The following is a 25,438-nucleotide window of genomic DNA, read 5'->3' on the forward strand; positions in this document are numbered from 1 at the left end:
GTAAGAAGTAAATTACAGTAATTTACGTCTCACAAGCAATAACAATACATTTTAGAATGGTTACTTTTCTGAAATGAGACAGCCTTGGTGACTTATGTTTCCGACATATGCAACCTCCCTAGGGTGCAGTCTACGAAATGAGACATAGCAAAAGATCCTGAAGACCTTGATTAGCTGGTTCAGGTGTGTTTAATTTGTGTTTTAGCTGTGTTCACGGCACGCCATGTCATAATTACTGTAAATAAAGCTGTGTATGCTTTGAAATTCGCTCTCGCGGTACTTTGATGTCGTACACCGATCGGACACACTTTAAATCTGCAGTGGTCAAATCTGCACAAGTCATAGCTCTCAGAAAATCATGAGTTTACACATTTTAATTTTCAAGTTATTCAAGCACGTGAAGGCTTTTTACAGTTCAGAATCGTTACGGTAATTACGACATGACCTGAACGCACCTCAAGACCATTGGCCTTCCCGAAACAGGATTGGACATCACTGTCTTATTCATTTTCCTGTGCTTCCTTCAGGTCTTCCGTTGGAGTGCACGCTCTTGCTCTTCTACTAATGGAGTTACAGCCCGGTGCCGACGGACCCCAGATTCTCACAGCAGATGCTCTGTACCAGTTGGGTCGTGTTGAGGAGGCTTACCGTCTTCTTCTCAACATTGAGCACACAGCCCCACGTCCACCGATTCTCGCACGTCTTGCAATACTGCAGCTGCATCGAGGCTTCCTCTATGATGCCTATCAGGTGCCAGATTATATTTCTTAGTTTTATCATATTTAAATTATTAAATATTTCTATGATAATAGTTTATTTATTTTCTGCTTCATATCAAGTAATATCTCTGGTGTCTTACAGCTACTAAAAAAGCTGATTAATTCAGGAGACACCAGCTGTCTACATCCCCTTCTCTCTGTAACATCTTTACAAGACCGAGCACTTCTAGAAAAACATTGTCACACCGCTTCCAAACGTATACTGTGTGGCCAACAAGCGGAAAGTGCAATAAGGGAAGCTGTGGCCTATTTGTCCATTGCCATTATGGCTTCAGGTATGTTAAATTCAGACACATGCAGTAATATATTAATTTAAATTACAAAATATATATGGTTATTACGGTCAAATGGAGAGGAAAAAGTGCAAATGCAAAGAGGAATTCACACTTTTGATATCTGATTGATGCAGTTTCTACGTAAAAAAAAAAGTTTCCTTTACTTTCTTCTGTAATTGATTTCCATTATATGATCTTTGCTTTCATGTTTCATGTAACTCTCATAATCACTTACAGCAATTATATTGTAAAGAAAGAGATAAAGGTAACTCAGAACAGAACACTGCTATTTTCTTAATTGAGTTCTTCTTCCGATTATTCTTTAGGTGGTGGCGCAATAGATTCCCTGCTGGAGAGAGCAAAATGTTATGCTCTATTGGGCCAGTGGAAGACGGCTATCTTTGACTTCACTGCGATCCTTAAAGAGCACCCAGACCATGTGCAGGCTTTGTGTGGAAGAGGATTCACGTATCTTATGCTGAACCAGCAGAAGGTGTGGTAGCAAAAACAAAGACCTCCACCTATGCGAGCCAAAAAGTGTTTTTAAAGATGGGTTCATGATTCAATAACACATTACAATAAGGTTAACGCATAGTAAATGCAATAGATCACAAAAAAAAAACCTTTGAATAATCTACATATACTAATACATTTTCAGACATTTTAATTTATATTTATACATATGACATTATTTATATAAAAAATAACTGAAATGCTGTAAACTGTAATGCATTATTTAATGTATATGTCAAGTTGAACTTAATTGTAAAGTGTTACCAATATTTCAAGATCAGTGGCTGAAATAACAGACACTTAAAGTAATATTTCCTACTAGTGCAGCAGATTAGTAAAAAAATCGTTCACTTTGGTATAGAAGCATGAAATTTGGCACAGATACTCTCTAAGGGCCACTATTTTGGAAAAAGGCGTTGGCCACTCAAAAATTCAATATGGCGGCCATTTTTCAAAATGGCCGCCATTGCTATTCAATGCTCATTATATCAATTATTCAAACAGTGATCCAAGCATACAATTTGATACAAATACTCTATAAAGGACATGTTAATAGAAAAAGAAGCTTGTCCCTCAAAAATTCAAGATGGCCACCATTTTTAAAGATGGCCACCGTTCCTGTCGAATATTAATTATTTCAAGTGTTCAAATGGTGATGCAAGCATAAAATTATGCAGAAATACTCTTCAAGGAACACTCTTTTGGAAAAAGGTATGTGCCACTCAAAAATTCAGGATGGCCACCATTTTCAAGATGGCCACCATTTCTGTCAAATAGTCATAATGTCTGCTTTGTCTGCCTCCTCTCCTTTGACCTGTCCAGCTTAGTTAAACTTGCCAGGGATATAAAATTCCCGTCGGCATAGGTCTCAGGTTCATTGGAGTACACAAGCCTCTCCACCACGGCAAGGTGTAGTCCACAGAGAGGAAGTGCCACTGTTAGAAAAAGGATACGCTGCTGGTACAGGTTGCACATTCAGTGGGGAGAACAAGTATTTGATACACTGCTGATTTTGAAGGTTTTCCTACTTACAGCATGTAGAGGTCTGTAATTTTTATCATAGGTACATTTCAACTGTGAGTGACGGAATCTAAAACAAAAATCCAGAAAATCACATTGTATGATTTTTAAATAATTAATTTGCATTTTATTGCATGACATATGTATTTGATCACCTACCAACCAGTAAGAATTCCGGCTCTCACAGACCTGTTAGTTTTTCTTTAAGAAGCCCTCCTGTTCTCCACTCATTACCTGTATTAACTGCACCTGTTTGAACTTGTTACCTGTATAAAAGACACCTGTCCACACACTCAATCAAACAGACTCCAACCTCTCCACAATGGCCAAGACCAGAGAGCTGTGTAAGGACATCAGGGATAAAATTGTAGACCTGCACAAGGCTGGGATGGGCTACAGGACAATAGGCAAGCAGCTTGGTGAGAAGGCAACAACTGTTGGCGCAATTATTAGAAAATGGAAGAAGTTCAAGATGACGGTCAATCTCCCTCGGTCTGGGGCACCATGCAAGATCTCACCTCGTGGGGCATCAATGATCATGAGGAAGGTGAGGGATCAGCCCAGAACTACACATCAGGACCTGGTAAATGACCTGAAGAGAGCTGGGACCACAGTCTCAAAGAAAACCATTAGTAACACACTACGCCGTCATGGATTAAAATCCTGCAGCGCACACAAGGTCCCCCTGCTCAAGCCAGCGCATGTCCAGGCCCGTCTGAAGTTTGCCAATGACCATCTGGATGATCCAGAGGAGGAATGGGAGAAGGTCATGTGGTCTGATGAGACAAAAATAGAGCTTTTTGGTCTAAACTCCACTCGCCGTGTTTGGAGGAAGAAGAAGGATGAGTACAACCCCAAGAACACCATCCCAACTGTGAAGCATGGAGGTGGAAACATCATTCTTTGGGGATGCTTTTCTGCAAAGGGGACAGGACGACTGCACCGTATTGAGGGGAGGATGGATGGGGCCATGTATCGCGAGATCTTGGCCAACAACCTCCTTCCCTCAGTAAGAGCATTGAAGATGGGTCGTGGCTGGGTCTTCCAGCATGACAATGACCCGAAAAACACAGCCAGGGCAAATGACAGACTTCTACATGCTTTGTAGGTGGGAAAACCTGCAAAATCAGCAGTGGATCAAATACTTGTTCTCCCCACTGTATCTGCGAGACGGAAGGCGGAAGGACCATCAGAATTGAGACTGGTTTCAACAATACAGGTGACCAGTTCAGAAAGAGCCATAGGAAAGATGGCTGGTTGAATCGTTTCACTCTGTGACTCTTTCTCAAGCCTTCGGAGGTGGAGTTTCTCTCTGTTGTAAAGATGAATGAGACACAAAAGATGGTATTTCAGCTCCTGTGCAATGGCATCAGCACCACTTAGTTGAGACAATAATTAAGCATCATTCAGTGTTTGTGCACATTCATGTAGTCTGTCATTCAGTTGCAGTGTCATTACCTGACGTAGGTCAGATTCAAGAGATATGTTATCACAAAGAAAGCAAACCTGATCATCTAGACTTTTTTGCATCATGGTTCTGCGATGCTTTGTTTGGCCTTCATCTGTCTCATTACATTGAGCATCGAATTGTTGCTTCTGGGCATGAAGTAACTTTGTGTTGTTGAACCGAAGTCGACAATTGTAGTGATACTTCGCTTGGTTCCTTCTCAAAGTAGCTTCTATACCCCCACCTTCATCCAGTCGTTCCAGGTCCAGGGTCATTGGCATTTTGTTCATCTTGTGAAAGAGTGGAATGTTGGTGGCAATCATTTTATAGCCATCATGTTGAGAAACATGATGGGTAGGTGGTGATTGGAGGGGTTCCTTTGTGTCTGTCTGACAAAGACAACATTTCATCCAATCAGTTGGCCTCTTGGCTGACATGGGATTTTCATTTGCCATTTTGGGGGTTTGTTGTCTGATTAAGGCCGAGGGGTTATCCTTTTACCACCTCAATCATAGACATAGTACACATTCAGGTATGGGATACATCCAGTGCCATTTAAGTCCTGTGTGATCTGTACACCTTCCAGGTAAGCATACATGAACAAGTCATGTATTGCTCACCCTTGGCTCGGCTCTCCCGCGCTGGCACAACCTGTCAATTCAGGTGCGGCTATCTAACTGTAGTGTGTAGTAGCCTTTATTGTCACTTAGTCACAACTACCAGCGAAATTAGCCATCAACCTGTCCATACAAACATACATACAATATGACAAGGGGGTAGACAGGACAGGTGAGGAGAAAAAAAAAAGGCAACCCCCAGACTATGCTCCTGTAAGGAGTACAGTTTGGGAACAGTAAAAAAACACCTCAGCAACATTAGCACATATCAGTACACTCTACAACATGAACACACAAGACTTGCAACAGTGGAGGGGAGTGGGGGATGGAGGAAACCCAGCACAGGCAAGCAGCCATCCGGTCCTGCAGCCATTCTCGGCGCTGGTCACAGACCCGCCTGTCAGACTGGGGGTACAAAGCGTTGAAGGCGAGGGTTGGTGGGGGGGGGGTGATTGCATATCTGTATATATGTAAGAGTTCGTGTATGTGTAGGCCTGGAGAGTCGCTACTCCTGGCATCATAATCTAAGTGCCTCAGTCCGCAGGATTGTCGCAGGAATTTACACGGCTATTCTCCTGGTCCATTTTGGTCTCCGAAACGATCCATTTGTCTTTGCAAAGCTATGAGCTTCTCCATGATGTTATCCATATTGTGGTTCATAGTCACAGTCTGAGTGCTGACAGCTCTGCCCACTGCTTCAATCATGACGGGCAGCCCTGTGGGACTTTGGACAGCTGTCACCGTCTTCTTAATTCCTCGATAAATCAGGGCAATGCCTAATCCAATCAGTAGAAGACCTGTTATCATGGTTCCGAATAGGTAGATATCTTCAATGTCCTCCACAGAAAGAGCCACCAGACACACGACCCGTGCAGAGAGAGTCTCTCAAAGTACAAGACAGTGGACTAGACGAGACGAGAGGAGCAAAGCAGGGGAGGTAAGGGAGAGGAGGGGAAGAAAATGTGACCGCCTTCGTTGCGAGCCAAAGAAGTGGCTCTTTGGCTCTCTAACTACGTCTATTACTAGCTAATTGATGAGGGGCTGTTAGGCAGCATTTGGGACACTAAACTTAGCTATACTATTACTACTAGTCAAGAACTACAGTGTAAGTAAAACTAGATCAGCTGACACTGAACCCCATGCTGAGTTCCACAGCAGTGAAGTCACCAGTGTGCCCTGGTTGTGTAATGACGTTCACTCTATTAAACAAAACCTTCCTTAATACATTAAATTGAGCTCTGACAGAAATGGTGGCCATCTTGAAAATGGTCGCCATCTTGAATTTGAGCGGCACACACCTTTTTCCATGATAATGTTCCTTGAAGAATATTTGTACCAAATTTCATGATAGCATCACCATTTGAAAAAAAAGATGTAAGGATTCAAGAGAAATGGCGGCCATCTTGAAAAATGGTAGCCATCTTGAATTTTTGAGGGACAAGCACCGTTTTCCAAAAAAAACATTCTGAAGAGAGTATTTTCACAAAATGTTATGCCTACATCACTGTTTGAACAATTGACATAATGAGCATTTGACAGAAATAGCGGCCATCTTGAAAAAAATGGCTGCCATTTTGAATTTTTGGGTGGCCAACGCCATTTTCCCAAAAAGGGACTCTTAGAGAGTATCTGTGCCAAATTTCATGCTTTTATACCAATTTGAACGATTCTCTTGAAATATGCCATCAATCTGCTGCACTATACATGCTTGTAAACTGACACTATTAATATCAATAATTCACCAGGAATGCACACTAGACATACTAGTTGCCCTTCAGTGTGGTGCTGAGGAGGTCACTCAGAGCATGCTGTCACTTAAAGACAAAGCAAAGAGACTGGTCAGTGAATGGTTAGGTCAGCACTGTCGCAGCAGCCTGTCAGAGACTCTGTTGGCTAACCCTGTACCCTGCCGGGAGGAGCACCTCCGAGAAGCCTTTTTGATTGGTGGAGCACTAATGAACACTGACTGCAGGGAACCCAGGTGGCACCTCCTGTACATAGATACACTATTTGCCAAAGGTAAGGGAGCAGTATACAGCATAAAAGAGTCAAGTATGTGGGCCAGTAGGTTGTTTATTCCACATCAAATGTGTTAGACAAATTAAAAATATATACATTATGTCTATGCAAAATGTGTTTTATAAAGTTGGCGTTTGAAACTATGCTTTTAAAGGGGAAGTGAATGCTGCAGGAGCGCACCTGAAGCAGGTGTTTGGTCAAGAGCCTCGAGATGTCGCAGCTAAGGCCAGGTGGGGTGTCGTGAAGGCCTGGCAGCAGAACTACAAAGTGGCAACCAACTATTTGAGTGTGGTGGCTGAGAAAGATCCAGCAAACCTAGACTTTCTAATCAGTCTCATGCAGTCAGCTCAAAGAAAACGCTTGGCACAGGTAATCACTAGTCATGTGTGTGTGTGTGTTTGTGTTTGAACCCGGTATTCCCTTCGTTATGGGGAATAAATTTCCCCACAAGGATTGTAATACCAGTAAATTTGACCTTATGGGGACATTTGTTTTGGTCCCTATGAGGAAAACAGCTTATAAATCATACTAAATTAAGTGTTTTGAAAATCAAAAAATGCAGAAAGTTTTCTGTGATGGGTAGGTTTAGCATAGTGTAGTGTAGTGTAGTTTGTACAGTATAAAACATGGAAACCAGTGTGTGTGTGTGTGTGTGTGCGTGTGTGCGTGTCTGCATGCGTGTGTGTGTGTGTGTCAATGTGAAACCATGGGAACTTATACAAACACAGGAAACAGAACTAAAACACATGCAAATACCACCCACAGATAAAGATAACCCATTACAGTTAAATTGCACATAAATTACTCATTTTATACTTGAAAACGGAAATGATATTGTTATTGTGCAGCACTGGGTCCTACTCCATGAAGACGGTTTAGGTGACTAGCCAGATATGTTTCAGTTTAGTTTGCGCCAACCCTGGGTTTTAGGCACCATGAAAGTAGTTTGGCTTTTAGCAGTGTTCATCGCCATAGTGACTAACACTCCACGGCTAACCTGGTCCGGGGAAGGTTATGTTCCAGGTAAGAGGTTGCAAACCGAACTTGGACCAGTCAGCTGTGAGCAAACTGACACACGTCTGATGCGATAAAGTCACTCCACCTGTTTCTACTCCAAATTAAAGGTCACTACATAGCAAATGATTTTTAAAGAAGACAAAATCATCTGGCTTTTAGTAACCCTTATTTAGAATAATAATTTTGTATGATTTAGATGTTATTTATGTAATTATTAATAGATCACACATGTACAATTTTAGTTTACCAATTATTACGCACAGTTTAAAGGAATGAATATATAAAAGGTAATATAAATATACACTTTAGAATCAATAGCTAAATCTATAAAATGACTGCAATTCTCTCTATACCTTTATCAACTGTATAAACTAACTTCGCAACTTTTACTTGCACTGATATATGAAGACTTTCTTTTAGTTGTTGTGTTTTATAGACAGCTATTTTCTTCTTGTTTTCTAGTATTCCTAATGTTTTTCAATCTCGTAATATTCTGCAGGAGAGAAGTGAATCGCATGTTCACTCTTTCTCAGCATGTGATTAGCTGTTCGCTACTGATGTCACACCTAAACTCCTAAACTCAGGATCAAAGCCTGAATTGACAGAGAAAGTTGATGATCAGCATCATGGTACTAACAAAGCCTGGTTGGATTGGTTTGGTTTTGTCAACTCGAAACTAATCCTGTAACCCTGAGTTTGTTCAACTACCTTCATGGTATAGGGCCCTGGCCTTGTTCACAGCCCTAGTACTTCTGTTCTTTTTCTATTTTCTCTTCTGTATTGATGACTTTACTTAACTCTACAGTCTTAAAATGATTCTGTGCTTCCAGGCAGCATCCCAGCAGGCCGCCATTGTGTCTGAAAGTGGCCAGTGGGAGCACGCTTTAGCCCTCCTCACGCTAGCAGTGCGAGCGGTCAGTGAGATGAAGCTTCAGTACCTCAGGCAGCGTGCAGCCTGCCTGGCCCACCTGGGCCTCCACGACAGGGCTGTGTCTGACTTGAATAAGGTCATTCAGGGCCACAATGCAGATGGCAGCGAGGAGCCAAAGGTTTGGGCAGAGGACCTTTGCCGCCGAGGCCGTAGTCTGCTATTGTGTTCCCGTGAAGAGTCTGGCTTACAGGACATTTCTCAAGCCCTGGATCTGCATGAGGGACAGGCACTGTTGTGTGTTGAGGCTGGTCTGGGAACACAACGCCTTGCTGAAAAGTTCCTGCGCTTTGCCCTGCAGAACTATGGAGAGCAGAAACTTGACAAAGCTTGGCTTCTGACAGAGACCGGGCTTAAAGTGGACAGTGGCCACGTAGAACTGCGCAGACTGAGGGCTAGAATAAAACGAGAAGTCTCTGGACCATGTACTGTCCACTAGAGATGAAACATGCTCGAGATGTTTAACTGTGAACTGATGGTGACAGAATGGCTCATGTCTTTATATTGATTTGTTTAATTAGGCAAACATTATGGCAAGAATTTTTATAGGGTTTTGTCAAAATTTTACTTTGGTGTAGTCTTGTCAGACATGTATACTACTGTTTGTTTGGGGCAGTATGATTTTTATGAAATGAATTAATTTATTTAGCAGGGAGTGACAGTAAATACATTTACAAGACATTTACAATGTTCCAACACAAATAACATTCAAATAAATGCTTTTCTTTTGAACTTTCTATTTATCAAAGAATATCAGATTTTTGTCTTCATCTTCAGAAATCATTCTAATATGCTAATTTGCTGCAAAGACAAAGTCTACTCAAGTTGAGTCATTAACGCTTTCTATCTTGTCTTTCTTGGAAGACATTCCACCCTCTGTACACCACATCTGTCTCTCACCTCTTTGTACCTCTCTCGAATGATGACTCCCACCCCCACTGTCTCGTTAGCAAATTTTATAAAGTGTCTGCTAGGTGTCTAGTGAGTGACACACTTGTGGGTGAGTTGTGAACAGTTAAGAGCTAAAAGAAATCCAGTGTATGGCATAGACAGAGAGTACAAAATAAATGTGCAGTTTTTGTTAAATTATTGCACCTTTTGAGTGTGAATGGATTATGTTAAAAACTAAATTAAAAGTCAATATTATACATCACAGATTCAATTCGGAGAGCTGTATGTATCACTACGTCCACAAGAGGGAGTACTGGTGAACTTGATGCAAAACCCTACATCTCTTTCATAAAACCGATACATTCATCCAGTTCACAAATGAACAAAGTTAAGTAATGACATGGACTGAAAAAGAAGTGGAAAAAACCTCTAGTATCAGATATGCATTTCCTGAAAAACAGTATTACAATAATATTTTAAAGAATATTTTAAGAACATGTAAACCTAGATATAGTTCGAGGGAGAAAAGGAGAAATGTGAACTTGGACAGAACAACATAAATCAATGCAAATAGAGGTAAAAAAAAAAAAAAAACCTTCAGTGCAAACGTCATTTAAAAGACCCGACTCAAATAGCATTACTACATAAACATCAACATTTTTCTCCAGATTTCAGTATATCGGTCTGTTCCTAACACAATTGGATTGTTACAAAGACTCATAACATAGGCCACGAACCGTGTACCGAAAGTGCTTTTACGATGTTTTTGTTGTCATTTTAGGCCAGGTCCAGGATGTTCTTAAAATTGTATGTGTTCCGTTGAAAAAAATGACTTGGTACATTGCATGTTCTTTCGAGCGTTGCTCTTGCGTCATTTGAACGTCATCGCTCAAACGTAAACAAGGAAGTAACAAATCCATCGTGAATGAGCCGAGCGCTCTAGTCCAGACGCTGTCAGCCTAAACTGTCTTTGTATTTTGTTTTACATATATTCATATATGTAACCACATGCGTATTCATACACGTAATCAAGCACATATATGATTGTAATCCGATTAAGGACCAAGACGTCCGTTGTGAGTCGCTGAGAGCTCGATGTAAGGTAACGCATGAAAACACGACGGCCGCCCCTTATTTCTTCAGATAATATCACAAAGCGTTTGATCTGTTTACAAAAGACAAGTCTCTGCCATTCAGATTCACAGTCTATTGTTTGTCTCTGCAAAGATTTGATTGATCAATACCATGCAAAAATGCCTCTTTGGACTTAATAATTTACTGCAGTTTGGTAACCAGTATCTAACCTATCATAAAGTCACTGTATTTTATAACCCTGTGAAGTTAAAGGGAGACAAACCTATAAAGCAAAGTCCCAACCACAGATCTTCAGTCTTAGGAATTTTGCATGGTAAGATGTCAAATACTATGTAATATACAGATCAAATTATGTACTGCTTATTTGGTTGTAGGAAGAATGAAACTATGAAACTTTAAAAAAACATTAAGTCTATATGTTGTTAAACCTGCAGGGATCTGCTATAATGCCATCGCCTGTGGATGTTATCGTGGTTGGAGCTGGTAACAGAGGAGAAAATTATTCAGACTATGCTGTGATTTATCCTGACCGCATGCGGGTATTATTTGTGTTTTAATCTCATATGGACAGTCAGCAACTCTGTTATTTCATCACAACCAGAAAAAAAACTATAACTATTTCCTCATAGGTAGTAGGAATTGCTGACCCCAGAGATTTTGCTCGAAAGAAGCTTCAGGCACATCACAAAGTAGCTGATCAAAACACTTTTAATGGTACGTCCAGCTTTGTTTCCCAGCTTTATGTTACAATAAAAGTGTAGGATTTGTTTCTTTTTGGAAGTACATTTGTTTGCTTTTTACATAGATTGGCGTTCTATAGTAGAGAGAGAGAAATTTGCAGATGCTGTATTGATCTGCACTCCCGATCGTCTTCACAAGGTTCGTTTGGTCAATGTTCACATTTTTTAAATCAGCATGGTGTGCTTAGCTATTTTTTACTCATTAATGAATGACAAAACTTGCACTTCAAGTGTTCTGCTTTAAATGGGTTCAGAGAGTGTCCAATCATTGTTTTGTTCTTCAGGACCCTGCTGTGGCTTTAGCTAAGAAAGGCTACCATGTATTGCTGGAGAAACCAATGGCTGTAAGTGTATTTTTGCCAAAAGGCTCCATGACTGATTCATTCAAAACGGCTTATTCATTCAGGGACGAAGCAAGTGACTGACTATATGAATGGGTCATTGAATCATTCACTCAACCGATTCTTTCCAAACACAAATTCATTCATGAATGAAATACCACTGTGTGTTGCTCGGAAATGCACAAAGGTTCTGACATGGCTTTGTTTAGAACTATTTTCGTTGGCGAGATAGAGCAAAAAAAGACAATATTGTATCTAAAATGTTACTTGTTTATTGAACTATTGTATAAAGTCAGTATCACATTTGCAATTGTGCTGATATTCGGGAAAACAGCATTCTTGCTCGTGTAAACTATTCATTTGAAAAAAAACAGTAAGGGGCATTATTTTGAATTTTGGTGGCGTTTTTGCCCAAAGCCATCCATTCATTTCTACCCTGCATACCGGTAACGTAAGGATGGAAATGATCCACAACCATGGGTCTATATATAGGCAATAGTGTGCATTTTTGAGGAATGCAGCAGCCTGGGGCCCCTGGTAGTTAAATGCCAAGGGCCTCTGATTGGGTTAATTGTCCATGACAACATTATGATTTTTTTTATTTATTTTTTGACGGGATCTGTTGATTGATTAAAAAATGAAAAAGAATTTCATACACTACATACATTATTTGAATACACCTCTTCTAGTATGAGTTTTTAATTTCTGAATTAAATTAAAATTCATTTTGATATTTTTGGGGGGTATAAAGTAGAAAAATGGTACAACTGTCCTGCTATCATCATGAAGAAAAAAAAACTCTAAAAAAACTATTATCAGAGTTTATAATTTTATATTATACTATATTATTATTATTAAGTAGTTTTGTCATAAACTTGTATTTCTTTTTTGTAACAAGACATCCCCCCATTTTTTTTATAAATAATAAATAATATTAGATATATAAAGAAAGAAATAATTCACAATATTTGCACACAAAAAAAGTACTATGTGAAATATTTGTTATCTATAAAATGTTTATTATACATCATCTATATTAATAAGTTGGAATGCGAGGAAAATTTATTGATGTTACACCACATGACATTTTTTTATAATCGCTAAATTTAAACTTCTCGAAAATAGTATATTAGGTTTTCAAAAGCATATTAAACCACCATTAATAAAAAGAGTGCATAAACAAGATTTTTCACTCTTACTATATTTCATTGACACACAAACCTCTGTGGTATTGTTCGTAATTTGTGTATCATTTTATTTTGCTATTAAATAAAAAAACTATTAATATTTGTATGATTATATTATATTGGTGTCTAAGGTTACAGAGGAGGACTGCACAGAGATTGTAGAGACTTGCATTCAGAGTGGTGTCATGCTCACGGTGTGCCATGTTCTCCGATATGACCCTGTGATCCACAAAATAAAAGTAGTTACACTTTCCTTTGAATCCTAATAAACAATCATATTAGCTCTCAGGCACAAGACAACATGTACTTTTTCTTTTCTTTAATTCAGGTGCTGATTGACAGCGGAGTAATTGGAGATGTCATCCACATTCAACATTTTGAACCGGTAGGTTGTGTTTAAATAAACTTGCGGTGTGCGTGTGCTGCGTGCGGTTGTGTTGTGTCAGCCCTGTCTTCTCTGATAGGTGGGGTTCTATCACTTTGCTCACTCCTTTGTCAGAGGGAACTGGAGAAACGAGGCAGAAAGCTCTTTTGCTCTGTTAGCCAAATCCTGCCATGATTTGGATCTGATTCATCATTGGGCTGGCGGACGAAGGTACACTTAATCTAACGTGACTTGCACACGTGCACTGCTGAGCTGAAGACAAAGTAATAGTGAATTGGTAGAAAGAATGTATGGAATGTCTTATCTTCTTTTATCAGTGTTTCTCTATATGTTCAAACAGATTGCATGGGATGGGTCTTTTTTAACCTCATGTTAGTGGGTCACTAATATAGAAAAGGCTCTCTTTTTTTACACTTCTTTCCGCAAAACATATTTTTTTCAATATTCATGACGTTTTAAGGTAGATCTTAAGGTTTAGATGGATTTGAAATAATAGTTTTTGGGATTTTATTTTACAGGTGTTTAAAAGTTTCATCATTTGGGTCACTTAGCCACTTCACAAAAGAGAACAAGGTTGGACTTTTTATAATGTGTTGTTATTTTTTTTTAACTATTAAATGAAAAACATCGCCATTGTGAGATTTCTGAAAAAATATATATAATTATTTCTCAATTTTCCTAGCCAGCAAAGGCTGCAAATCGCTGTTTAGACTGTCCTGTTGAGGGGGATTGTGCGTACTCTGCAAAGAAAATCTACCTGGATCGAGTGAAAAGAGTAATGTGTTTATGTACACTACCATTCCAAAGTTTGGGGTCAGTATGATTTTTTAAAGAAATGAGTCCTTTGATTCAGCATGGACACATTAAATTGCTCAAAAGTAATGTAAGGACTTCAAATCATCATATTAGAATGATTTCTGAGGGATCATGTGACACTGAAGACTGGAGTAATGATGCTGAAAATTCAGCTTTGCCATCACAGGAATAAATTACATTTTAAATTGTAATAATATTTCAATATTACTATTTTAACTGTATTTCTGAACAAATAAATGCAGACTTTGTGAACATATAATACTTCCTTTATCCCATTAAAATATCTTACCAACTCCAAAACTTTATTTACTCTGCTTTTTGAAGCTTATGATGCATATAACACAAAATGAACATTTACTTTATTTATTTATGTTATTCATAAATCAGGGGAATGATGGGTGGCCGGTTTCAGTAATTTGCCGCAGCTCGGTTCCTGATATTGAATCTGTGACTGAAGCCCTCAGAACAGGACCTTACGGCCGCTGTGTCTACGAATGTGACAATGATGTGTGCTCAAACCAGGTTGGTGAATCTCATACAGTTTATATATGCTTGTAATGATGTTTCCTGTCATTAACAAAGAATATTGTTGTATTATTAAATCATTTATTGCAGGTAGTGACCATGGAATTTGAAGGAGGCTTGACTGCCGCATTCACCATGGTAGCATTTACAGAGGAAATATGTAAACGCAGAACATCTATCCATGGTAGTAAGGTGGGACTTCCTGCTCAGTTGTGTCAATATTCCAACACTTTGAAGACTGTAAGGGGGTTTAACACCTATTTGTTTATTCTCTCACAAGGGGGAACTGTCCTATGATGGAAATGAGATCAAAGTGTTCGACTTCCTCACTAATAGGACCACAAAGCACACCGCCGACACGAGAGTTCCAGGTAACTTTGGTAAAGGAGGTCACGGCTCTGCAGATTATCACCTGATCGACTCCTTCATTGCAGCTGTGATGGTAAGACGATAGATCTGTAAGATCATTTTTCTCTGTATTTATTGTAGAATCTTGAGTAATTTGATCACTCCCAATGCTTCTCTCTTTCTCAATATAGAATAAGGACCCAGCTCTGATTAGGTCAGGTCCTAAGGAGACGTTAGCAAGTCATAAACTAGTGTTTGCGGCTGAACGTGCCCGTTTGGAAAACAGAGTTATGATTTGTGGGAACCCATGTGATGGCGAGAGCGGATAAATGTATATGAGAGAACCAAATCTGCACATTGTCGACTTCTTATATATTCCGTTCTAGACGTCACTTATATTCTTTTGTGATTCATTCAGTGATTTTCGAAATAGACCAAATGTGCTTTTTTAACGTAATCATGTCTGTTTCATTTAGAAGATTTATTAAACTACTTGTTGAATCACATTTCATGCATTTTATGTACCTTAAACATACCCGTATTTATTAATGTAAAACCTAATGTTTCATATTAAAATTGATCTAGATGAAGTTATGTGACCATGTATTCAAACTAATAATGTGGAATTATGAATAACCTAAATAAAAATAATCATTTTTTGGCCATTTTGTTCAGTTTGCATGGAATTTTTATTTTATTTTATTGTTTTAACAGCCATTCAAAACTTGAGGAAACAAAATATGGATTTTACAGAATCAATGGCAATTAAAGTGGTTTCCTCCAATGGTCTTCTGTGTTTGTACAAGAACAAAAGATGCATAACGTAAAAAAAAAATCTGTATTTTTGATGAAATAAAAAGCGAATATTTCTTAATTCAAAACATTTAGCACCATATTTTAAATCAATGGCAATGACAAATAATCATTGAAATACATTGAAATGTAAACACTGGTGGTGTGATAGTGAAATTGTCTATAGTTATATAACAAACGCTCACTATATGTAAATGTAGTTTCAGACTGAGGAGAGGTGTAGTGTCACAGTGAGTTGTAGGGTGTCGTAACCTTGCGGTCTGTCCACACAGTTCCCAACCTTGTTAGTTTGGTGACTTTGTGGGCAGGTTATCTCACTTGAACAGATTACAAGAGCATTGCATTTGACGTTCACAAAGGTAAAAACCTTTATGACTGTCTTTATGAACACCACGTACCACCTTTAAAAATGCTTTGTAAATAGGTACATTGTGACTGTTTTACAAAACATTTAGTTTTCTTAAATATGGGCCTTGAAACACTGGCAGAATGAACTTCATTAATCATACACTACATTCAGCAATGATGCATTAAATTGATCAAAAGTGACCTATAATAAACGGTTTCTATTTCAAATATACTGTTCTTTTGAACTTTCTATTCAATGAAGAATCCTGAAATAAACAAAAAATGGCATGGTTTCCACTCACACTCACAAAAGTTTAAGAAGCACAACTTTTTTTTTTTTTAATTTATGATAATAAATGTTTCCTTAGCAGAAAATCAGCATATTAGAATGATTTCTTCTATCATTCTAATATGAGGATCATGTGACACTGAAGACTGAAAATTCACCTTTGCCATTACAGGAATAAATTACATTTAAAAAAATAAAAATAATAATCATTTAAATTGTAATAATATTTCATAATATTACTGTTTTACTGCATTTTTGCTGAATAAAAATGCAGCCATGGTGAACATAACAGACTTCTTAAAATCTTACCGACCCTACTTCATTTGAATGTAAAACCATTCGTAAGTAAATAGTTGATGTCAATTCAATGGATGTACGAATGATTTACATGGTTGAGGTATAACTGATGTCCATATGGTAGAGCTCATGAAACTTTATTATATCTCTTTCCTAAGCTTTGTGGTTAAGGCCCACTGTTGAAGTCATTATTTCATTCTCTTGTATAGCGAGCCAGGAGAATAATCTTAGTGCATTTTGATACCTCTGCCCTAACTGACTCACAAAACATCAAATTAATACTCTCAACCTTGCCACAATGTCTAAAATACAGGATATGCCACATTGCGTCACTCTGCTCAGTGGCCACTTTTCAACAAGCATAGTTTCGTTATGACTGTGAGGGAGGGTGAGCACTGAACTCACTGTTGTGTAATGAATCGGATGACGGCTAGCTCCCACCTCTTAACATGAGCATTGCACAGATGGATTTGATTATTTAGCCAACAGAAAATGTTCTTTTCGCTATGACCATCTGACAAGTGAGGCCAAAACGTAGAACAAATGATTTCCACTCGAAACCAGCATGCATCATCATGAGCTCAGCTTTGAGAACCTTGTGACTCATAAAATACAGCTGTTGACTCAGACAAAAGCAGGCTTTTTATCCTTTGGAAGTACAATCGCATTCTTACTGAGCTGTGATATGCTTAGCTAGTTATCAAGGTTTAGTGATGTCACTAGGACGTGTTGAGGTGCATAACTTTCAAAGTTGCACACCTGTTTTTTCATCTGGATTATGTTGATTCATGGTTTCTATCGAGTACAAAAGTCATTCAAAACTGTACTTTATTGTGAAATTCTGTTTTTAAACTGAAAATTGCTTGCTCATAACAGAGTTGAAACAGCAAATCATCCATCCAGAAGTATTGTTTTTCTTGCGGTCAGTTCGTGGAAGCAGTGTGTGTTTTCTGAATAATTGGTTAGTGGGAGTTAAAAGGTTAAAGTATGGCAAACTATAAGCCACAGAAAACCCAAGTAAAAAAGAAGTCTCTGAATGACACTCAGAATCCATTCTTTTGATGTATGTAGGTCACGCTGATGGAATCAGGAAAAAGCCATGTCAGGAACTAATGTTACTGTTCAACATGACTCTGATATGGTGAGTCACAGGATGTAGCTTGTGAGGTGAGTGTTGGCTGAAAAACGTGGAGGCAGCGGCAGCAGATTCCAAAACAAGTTCCTGGCTGGGACCTCAGAGGAAATCTGTAGGACGGCATAGGCAGACCGCTTCCGTATTTACAACCGGATGCTCCTTTCCACATATGACTAGTCAATGCCTCGCACTTTTTTAATCTCTTCCGGCCTTCAGTAAGGATAAAGCCATAAACGCTAGACGGTTTTGTCGTTATGCTTTTTTTGAAAGTTGAAATGTCTCATGCTCACCAAGGCTGCATTTATTTAATCAAAAATAGGAAAAACAGTTATATTGTATAATATTATTCAAATTTAAATATAATATAATGTAATTTATTCCTGTGTTGGCAAAACTGATTTTTCTGCATCATTACTCCAGTCTTCAGTGTCACATGATCCTTCAGGAATCATTCTGATATGCTAAAGAAACATTTATTATTATTATTATGTTGAAAACAGTTGAACTGTTTAATATTTTTAAGGAAACTAATCATTTCTGTAATAGAAAGTTAGGCTCCAATTCTCAATATTATAACTAACTATTAACTACAACTTTTACCTCAATAAACTCCTAATTACTGCTTATTAATAGTTAGTAAGGTAGTTGTTTAGGTATTAGGATTAAAGGATGTAGAATATCGTCATGCAGAATCAGGCATTAATATGTGCTTTATAATGTCTATTAAACAGCTAAAATCCTAGTAGTATCCCAGATAGCATACATATCCGGGCCTCATCTGGGCCAACTATGGCACATGACATATGGCTCAGTTCTGGCAGCGGCAAAAATCATATGGGCTGTATCTGGCCCACACACATCAAGCCGGTTTTAGTGTGAGTTGTGGCTTGCTGTGTGTGGCCCAGATGTGACCCATGTGAACTTTACCTCTAACTGAGCCATATGTGGCATAGTTGAATATGTATACCCGGATATGTATGGTATTGCCAACCACACTCAGGTTGAGTCATCGCCGTCATTCTATGCGGTCGTGGGTCACAAGAGTGTGGGAGATGTGGGCCACAACTGGGCCAGATGTCATCTGAGATGCATGCTAATAAGCAACAGTTAAATGTGAGAATTGGACTCTTAACTAAAGTGTTACCAAAGCCATGTTTTACAACTTTTGTCTTTACTGCCACTTGATCAGTTTCATGCATTCTTGCTGGATGTTATTAATTTCCTTTAAAAGTTAATTAAAATAAACACAAACGGCATGTGTTTCTTATTATTTCTGCCTTTTCAACATCAGATAGAACTTAGCTGAGTTGTTGCCCCACACTGGTCATGAAGGGTGACAATATATCAGGTCATTTGAATGTTTTCTGTGGTATTTTTTATTTTCTGTGCACATTTTTGAAGTGATGACGCATTGGTACTAATATAAACGTCCTTAAAAGCACAACATTAATCTCAGTGTTTTACACTATAAAACGAATGCTTTTTAGCAGTCAAAACACACGCCCCAAGTAACCAAATTCCTTATAAATGATCCAAGGGAGTTTGTTCTCTCTTCTTATTCCTCTAGATCTGCCTCTTTTGTATTCCTCTCTGAGTTTGAGTCTCTGGAGCTCAGCCTAAAGACAAAAGGCACTTTCCGAGGAGATTAATGTGCTGGTCTTTTCTTCACAATGCACTGCGGAAACCTCCCCTCTGGGTGAGCAAACCTCACGGCCCCTCTGTTGCCTAGGACCGTGGGTAATTGAGTGACCCGTCCTTCTATTGCCGTATCCCAGGCAAACAGCAGTAATTACCTCTTTCTTTTCTACGCTCATGCCTAAATGGCCTTTCATAGTTTCTGTTACCATGAAATCATTTGTTTTTTGTCCTCAAATCATTCGCTACTTCCTAGCACACTTATTCAATTAAATGACTCCCTTTGTCTCAGTTCCCTTAGCATCCTGGGAAAGTGTGCGTGACTTGAGAATGGACGCCCTTGTATTCCTGTGACTGGAGCTCAGTGTTTGTGTGTGTGTGTTTGTCCCAGACTCCTCTTGAGAGTGGCCGTTGTGATTTTTGCAAGCTAAAGTACTTTAATGAAAGGGGCAATAGATAAGCATTTTGCCTCATGTTTTTGTTATCTATAATACAACCACTTTTTTTGTATGAGCAGCTGCTTTGGTATAAAAATACACATCTATACTTCCGTTTGCTCTTTGGTCCTGCTTGCGGTTGATAGTGCCGCACTTACTGTCGCCGCAGCTGCTCTCGCTGATCAAGGTCACATTCGAGTGACTCAGAGGAAACTGATCCTCCTCGCAAGTAAACCTGCTCGTTTATTGCAGGGACTCCTGTGTAGATTTAAACTTCCTTTTCATTAAATATTACAAGCCTGACAATATGTTGTCATGTGTTTCACGTTTTTTGTTAGTCGTTGGAGTTGTGTGCGGCAGCCTGCCACATCCCATCAACCTTTGTTCAATACACAGAACATGATGAAATGCAAATATTTCCAAATCAACCTTTGGGACTATTTAAATGTCCAACTTTGGTACCATTTGTCTTACAACATATCCTAAAAGTGGGGCTGTTTTGTTCATTAATGAAATGAGTAATACTTTTACAGCATTGATCCTGGTTCATTTTATTTATACTGATACGGGTTTTTAACATTTCAAGTTATTTTCAACGAAAATGAATTAACAATCAACTGTATATGTATAAATAATAATATACATGTATGTTATTTATGTATACTTACTACTGTGCAAAAGTTTGGGTTTTGTAAAGTCTCTTGTATGCTCACCAAGGTACAATCAGTAATATTGTTAAATAACTGTTTTCTATTTATATTTTAAAGCTTCATTACTCCAGTCTTCAGTCACGTGATCTTTAAGAAATCATTCTAATATGATGATTTGCTGCAAGCAACATTTCTGATTATTATCAATGTTGAAAACAGCTGTGCTGCTTAAAGGGATAGTTCACTTTGAAATTACATTTTGGTATGTTTTAGCTTACCTCAAGGGCATCCAAGATGTAGGTGTCTTTTTTTTTCCGCAGTAGTTTCAATTTTGATATTTTTAGGTCAAACTGTTTTTGTCTGTCAGTCGTATAATGCAGGTCTATGGTCACTGTCTCAAAGAGCATGCACAGAGTCCAAATTAAAACAATTTCCCATCGTCCAAATTAAACAATTCCTCATCGTAAGTACACATTGATGGCCTAAGACACGAAACGAGCGGTTTATGTTAGAAAACGAACAGTATTTATATCGTTTTTACCTCTTATTCACAGCCACGTCCAAATGATCTGAGGGTGCGCGCGCATCCTGGTGTGTGACGTGTACGCAGACTGGTGCATAGATATATATATACACTAGATGTCGCCTTAAAGACATTCGTTCCAATGAACGAAGACAAGGCAACATCTAGTGTATATATCTATGCACCAGTCTGCGCACACGTCACACACCAGGATGCGCTCGCGCCCTCAGATCATTTGGACGTGGCTGTGTTACAAGAGGTAAAAACTATATAAATACTGTTCGTTTTCTCACACAAACTGCTCGTTTCGTGTCTTAGGCCATCAATGTGTGCTTACGATGGGGAATTGTTTAATTTGGATGATGGGGAATTGTTTAATTTAGACGATGGGGAATTGTTTTAATTTGGACTCTGACTTTGTCTCTTTGAGACAGTGACCATAGACCTGCATTATACGACTGACAGACAAAAACGGTTTGACCTAAAAATATCAAAATTGAAACTACTGCGGAAAAAAAGACACCTACATCTTGGATGCCCTTGAGGTAAGCTAAAACATACCAAAATTTAATTTCAAAGTGAATTATCCCTTTAATATTTTTGAGGAAACCATTATGCAATTTTTCAGGATTCTTCAATGAATAGAGTTAAAAATAACAAAAAAAAAAAATTAAAATAGAAATCTTTTGTGACTTTGTAAATGTCTTTACTGTCACTTTTGATAAACGTACTGCATCCTTGCTGATTAAAAGTATTAATTACTTTCTAATAATTCAAACTTTTGAACAGTTGCGTATAACACAATAAGGCTCTAAAGTCATGATCGTATTCTGAGTAGGAAATTGTGGATCCATCTAAGGGCATTATTGAATTTCTCAGTTATTCGACCTCCTTTCATTAGATTCTGTACATTGTGTAAGTGTGTCCATACACAGACGTGTAGCTGTACAGTGGTGCTATGGAGTGACAGGGGCAGCCAGTGTGTTTGCATGACCCTGCCTTTCCAGTGAAGCTCACTGGTGCACTTGGTTACAAAGAGACTTACTCATAAGAAAAAATGCAGTGGGTGATCTGAGCCTCTGTGACCCATTAAAACAACAAGAGAGAAAGCTACTCAACAGCCCTGTCAGGTTCCTCCACCTAAACTAACTCAAGTCGATCATGTAAAAGGGGTAAAAAAAAAAGAAAAAGAAAAGGTGATGGTATATTTGACAGACTGCCAAACAAAGTCTTTTGCAACCAACAACTAAGCATTAACAAAAAACAACAGCAATAAAACATTTATTTTGCACATCTCATTTCCAGAGATCTCCTCATGTGCTCTAATGTCATTTCCATTCAGTTGTTTTCCTCTATTGCTCTTAGAGGTAAAGAGTATCTCTAGAGCGCATAATCAGGACAGAGGAAATACTATCAGTCACCGGGCTGTTCCTTTTTCTATTGCTCTCTAGAGAACATGCAAAGGATTCTCAAGCTGCCATCATTCATGTTGTGGAGAACTCAGCCGGAACATCCACAGAGGGTGAAATGTATGTGTACGTCAAGGGAAGCACTCTGTGAATCGACAAAACATGCACCGAAAGCAATCATCCTTGTAAAACATTTGTCTTGCCTTGCATGTAATTCCTCCGTGTACACCAAATGTATGCAATATGATTCAGATAAGCATGGCTAAAATAGTGGAAACATTTGGTATTTTGCATCAGGAGATAGCATTCATATATAGAGTTCCTGTAGAAACACTTTGTGGTTTTCAGATATTACTCTGCACTGTTTTCGCCTACCTGGGAGCACTTCATTTTGACCACACACACCCACAACTCATTTCCAGAAAGGCCCAATATTCCAGATAAGCTGTTTCTCTGGGTTGTAAGAAGGCCCACGGGGTGCCTATTGTTCACGGCTTTCGCAGGAAGTTGGTTAAATCTCAAGACTATGATGTTGGATTCTGTTCACAATTGCTAGCAAGGTTATATTATGCGATTTCAGATTTAAATGCTTACATTACAGCCAGTGTTGTTATTGTTAACTTAAACTTAAACTATTAAATAACGTTTTCAGTAATTGAAATAAAGCTGAAATCAAAAAAATAAAGCTGTAAATATTAGATGAAAATCCTTGGCAACTATACTGTGATCCAAGTTATGCAAGTGACATATCAGTGGGATTTTAGTAAACATTCAGATGTGAGTTTTTCAAAGAAAGTGTTTTTTTGTTTGTTTTGTTTCTCATATCTTTTTAGATAACTATCAATCTCAGACAAGTTTGTTAAGTAGTTTGCCAGGTCTTCTTATGTAAATCCCTTAACAAGCCTTTATCTGACCAGGTTGTTCTGTGCATTCACAAATCGTTTGACAATCACAAATATTCAGTTTTTGCAAACTATAATTTTTTATGCCTTTTGCAAGACACTGCACCATTTCATGCTTTTCATCTTCAGAAAGTTCTTTTGCATGTGGCATGAGAACTGTGACTTGCTTAATAATGTGGAACAACCTCTTTCCATTTACACAAGACCTGACAAACTACTTAAACCTGTCTGAGATTGAAGTTATCTTAAAATTTAAGATAGAAATATATTAAAAATAAACGAGAAATAAAACAAAACAAACACTTTTTTGAAAAAAACTAAAATCTGAATGGTTATTGTAGTAAAATCCTACTGATATGTCACTTGCATCATAATTTGGAACACAGTGTAAATTTTAAGTCAAAGTACTAAAATTACTAAAACTAAAATAAAATTACTTAATCTACATGAAAATATATATTAAAAAAGTAATAAAAATGCACATAACAAAATTACTAAACCTAAAATTAGCTAAATATAAAAATAAAAACGAATTAAAAATATATTTCAAAATACTGCTACAGTATATAAATAGTACAAAAATAACACTGATTACAACATAGACATTATGGCAGTTCTATAATTTTACAGTTATAGTCACTGGTCCGTCCGAAATCGCATACTCTCTTGAGTGGGTACTTATTTTGAACAAGTAATTACTTGATGACCGCTAAAAAAGTATGTTCTATATAGTATGAATGTATGTAGTATGAATGCAATCCGGACATATTCGCCATGTTGTCATTATCATGTGACCTATACCAGCATCAGTTACGTCGCTTCACTGCCATTCATAAATGTAATAAATGGGTGAGGCCTCTCCCATGGCCTCGTGGGATTGTAAAGTGTCCATCGAATGCACACTTCAGAATCGTGCCGGAAGTTACTCTTTTATGAGTATTTTGATTTCAGACATACTTCTTTTGTCACATACTGTTTTTCGCCTACTATATGGAAGTATGCGATTTCGGATGCAGCCACTGATTTTAGCAATATTTTTAGTTTACTCCTTCCTGAGTGCCCACAATCTCCACCAGAGGGCACTCCTCCTGACTCCTGGGCTATTCTATCATGAACTGCATTTCCCAGAACCCATTGCCTGGACTTATTATGTTTGATTACTTACACCTGTGTCTCATTATCTTGTTAAATCTACACTGTGTAGGATTTACTCCCATCTAGCGGTGAAATTGTATATGACTACCAACTGAATATTACTTTCTAGCTCCTCCCATTCCGAAGGCGTTTTAACTACGGTGGCCGTATTATTTCAAATCTGCCGGCAAACGCGAGCAAATCTCCCTCTCGCATTCGTCACGGTGCCACTGCGGGTAAAAACGCGAAAGGCGAAGCTTGTATGTCCCTCTTTGTCTAATGTATTTTCAAGATGGATGCGCAACATGGCTTCCGCCATTCGAGCGACTCACTCGTATTCTAAATGGCAGATTATATACTTACGAGAATACTTAATTAGTTGGTTGAAGTGATTGAGTAGAACAATCAGTTCCCAATTAGATCATTTCAAAACATTCACAGTTCAAACTTCAGTGTGTTCATATCGAATTAAAAAAGAAATGGCATCACATACAATGAAACAACGAAAGAGTAAATATATTTTCTAGATTTCCTGTCACCTTCCTTATTTAAAATGTTATAAACTTCCTATCACAAAAGGCAGTGATGAATGATGTAATCTTTATAGAGATTGTCTGTAAACAATGATATTATTATACAGAAACATTCCTGGAGGAATTGTGGGTCAACTTTGATATAGTTATCTAAGGACGCTGTTCACATGGGATGTATGACACCAGCAGCTGCGTGGGACCAGGGACAGGAAATGAGTTGACCCTCTCCCTGGAGTTCAGTCCCCCTGTGGCTCCAGCCTCTCTCAACCATCATCACAGGCTTCAGGGACACAAACAGCACAGCATCAACATACTGGCTGCTGAGGGGGGTGTTTTTCCACAATCATTTACGCTTCAAACATTCGTCTGTTTAGTTAGCATGCTGTATTT

The 25,438-nt window shown here is 38.3% G+C and overlaps 2 protein-coding genes across 6 annotated transcripts; both read left to right on the forward strand.

Moving 5' to 3' along the window:
* Positions 1 to 234: 234 nt before the first annotated feature.
* On the forward strand, positions 235 to 9,360 carry ttc34 (tetratricopeptide repeat domain 34). The gene is made up of 7 exons (XM_081387393.1): positions 235 to 429; positions 528 to 750; positions 862 to 1,054; positions 1,381 to 1,547; positions 6,397 to 6,670; positions 6,825 to 7,039; positions 8,518 to 9,360. The coding sequence occupies exons 1-7, from the start codon at positions 359 to 361 to the stop codon at positions 9,052 to 9,054; spliced, it is 1,680 nt and encodes a 559-aa protein (XP_081243519.1). The 5' UTR covers positions 235 to 358; the 3' UTR covers positions 9,055 to 9,360.
* A 1,038-nt stretch (positions 9,361 to 10,398) lies between these two features.
* Positions 10,399 to 15,604, forward strand: LOC308703663 (putative oxidoreductase YteT). 5 transcript variants are annotated; one of them, XM_081387396.1, is made up of 15 exons: positions 10,402 to 10,608; positions 10,848 to 10,914; positions 11,036 to 11,140; positions 11,231 to 11,315; positions 11,407 to 11,480; positions 11,626 to 11,685; positions 13,001 to 13,108; positions 13,198 to 13,254; positions 13,334 to 13,464; positions 13,773 to 13,827; positions 13,937 to 14,029; positions 14,458 to 14,592; positions 14,686 to 14,787; positions 14,876 to 15,037; positions 15,135 to 15,604. In XM_081387396.1, exons 2-15 carry the CDS (start codon positions 10,912 to 10,914, stop codon positions 15,270 to 15,272), a joined length of 1,308 nt encoding a protein of 435 aa, XP_081243522.1. In that variant the 5' UTR covers positions 10,402 to 10,608; positions 10,848 to 10,911; the 3' UTR covers positions 15,273 to 15,604. The 5 variants fall into 5 exon arrangements, with proteins under 5 accessions (XP_081243521.1, XP_081243522.1, XP_081243523.1 ...); XM_081387397.1 differs by having other exon boundaries at positions 10,404 to 10,603; XM_081387395.1 differs by lacking the exon at positions 10,848 to 10,914 and having other exon boundaries at positions 10,399 to 10,608.
* The last annotated feature ends 9,834 nt before the right edge of the window (positions 15,605 to 25,438 follow it).

This window comes from Scardinius erythrophthalmus (genome assembly GCF_964197995.2).
Source record: "Scardinius erythrophthalmus genome assembly, chromosome: 15".
In the NCBI taxonomy this organism is placed as follows: domain Eukaryota; kingdom Metazoa; phylum Chordata; class Actinopteri; order Cypriniformes; family Leuciscidae; genus Scardinius; species Scardinius erythrophthalmus.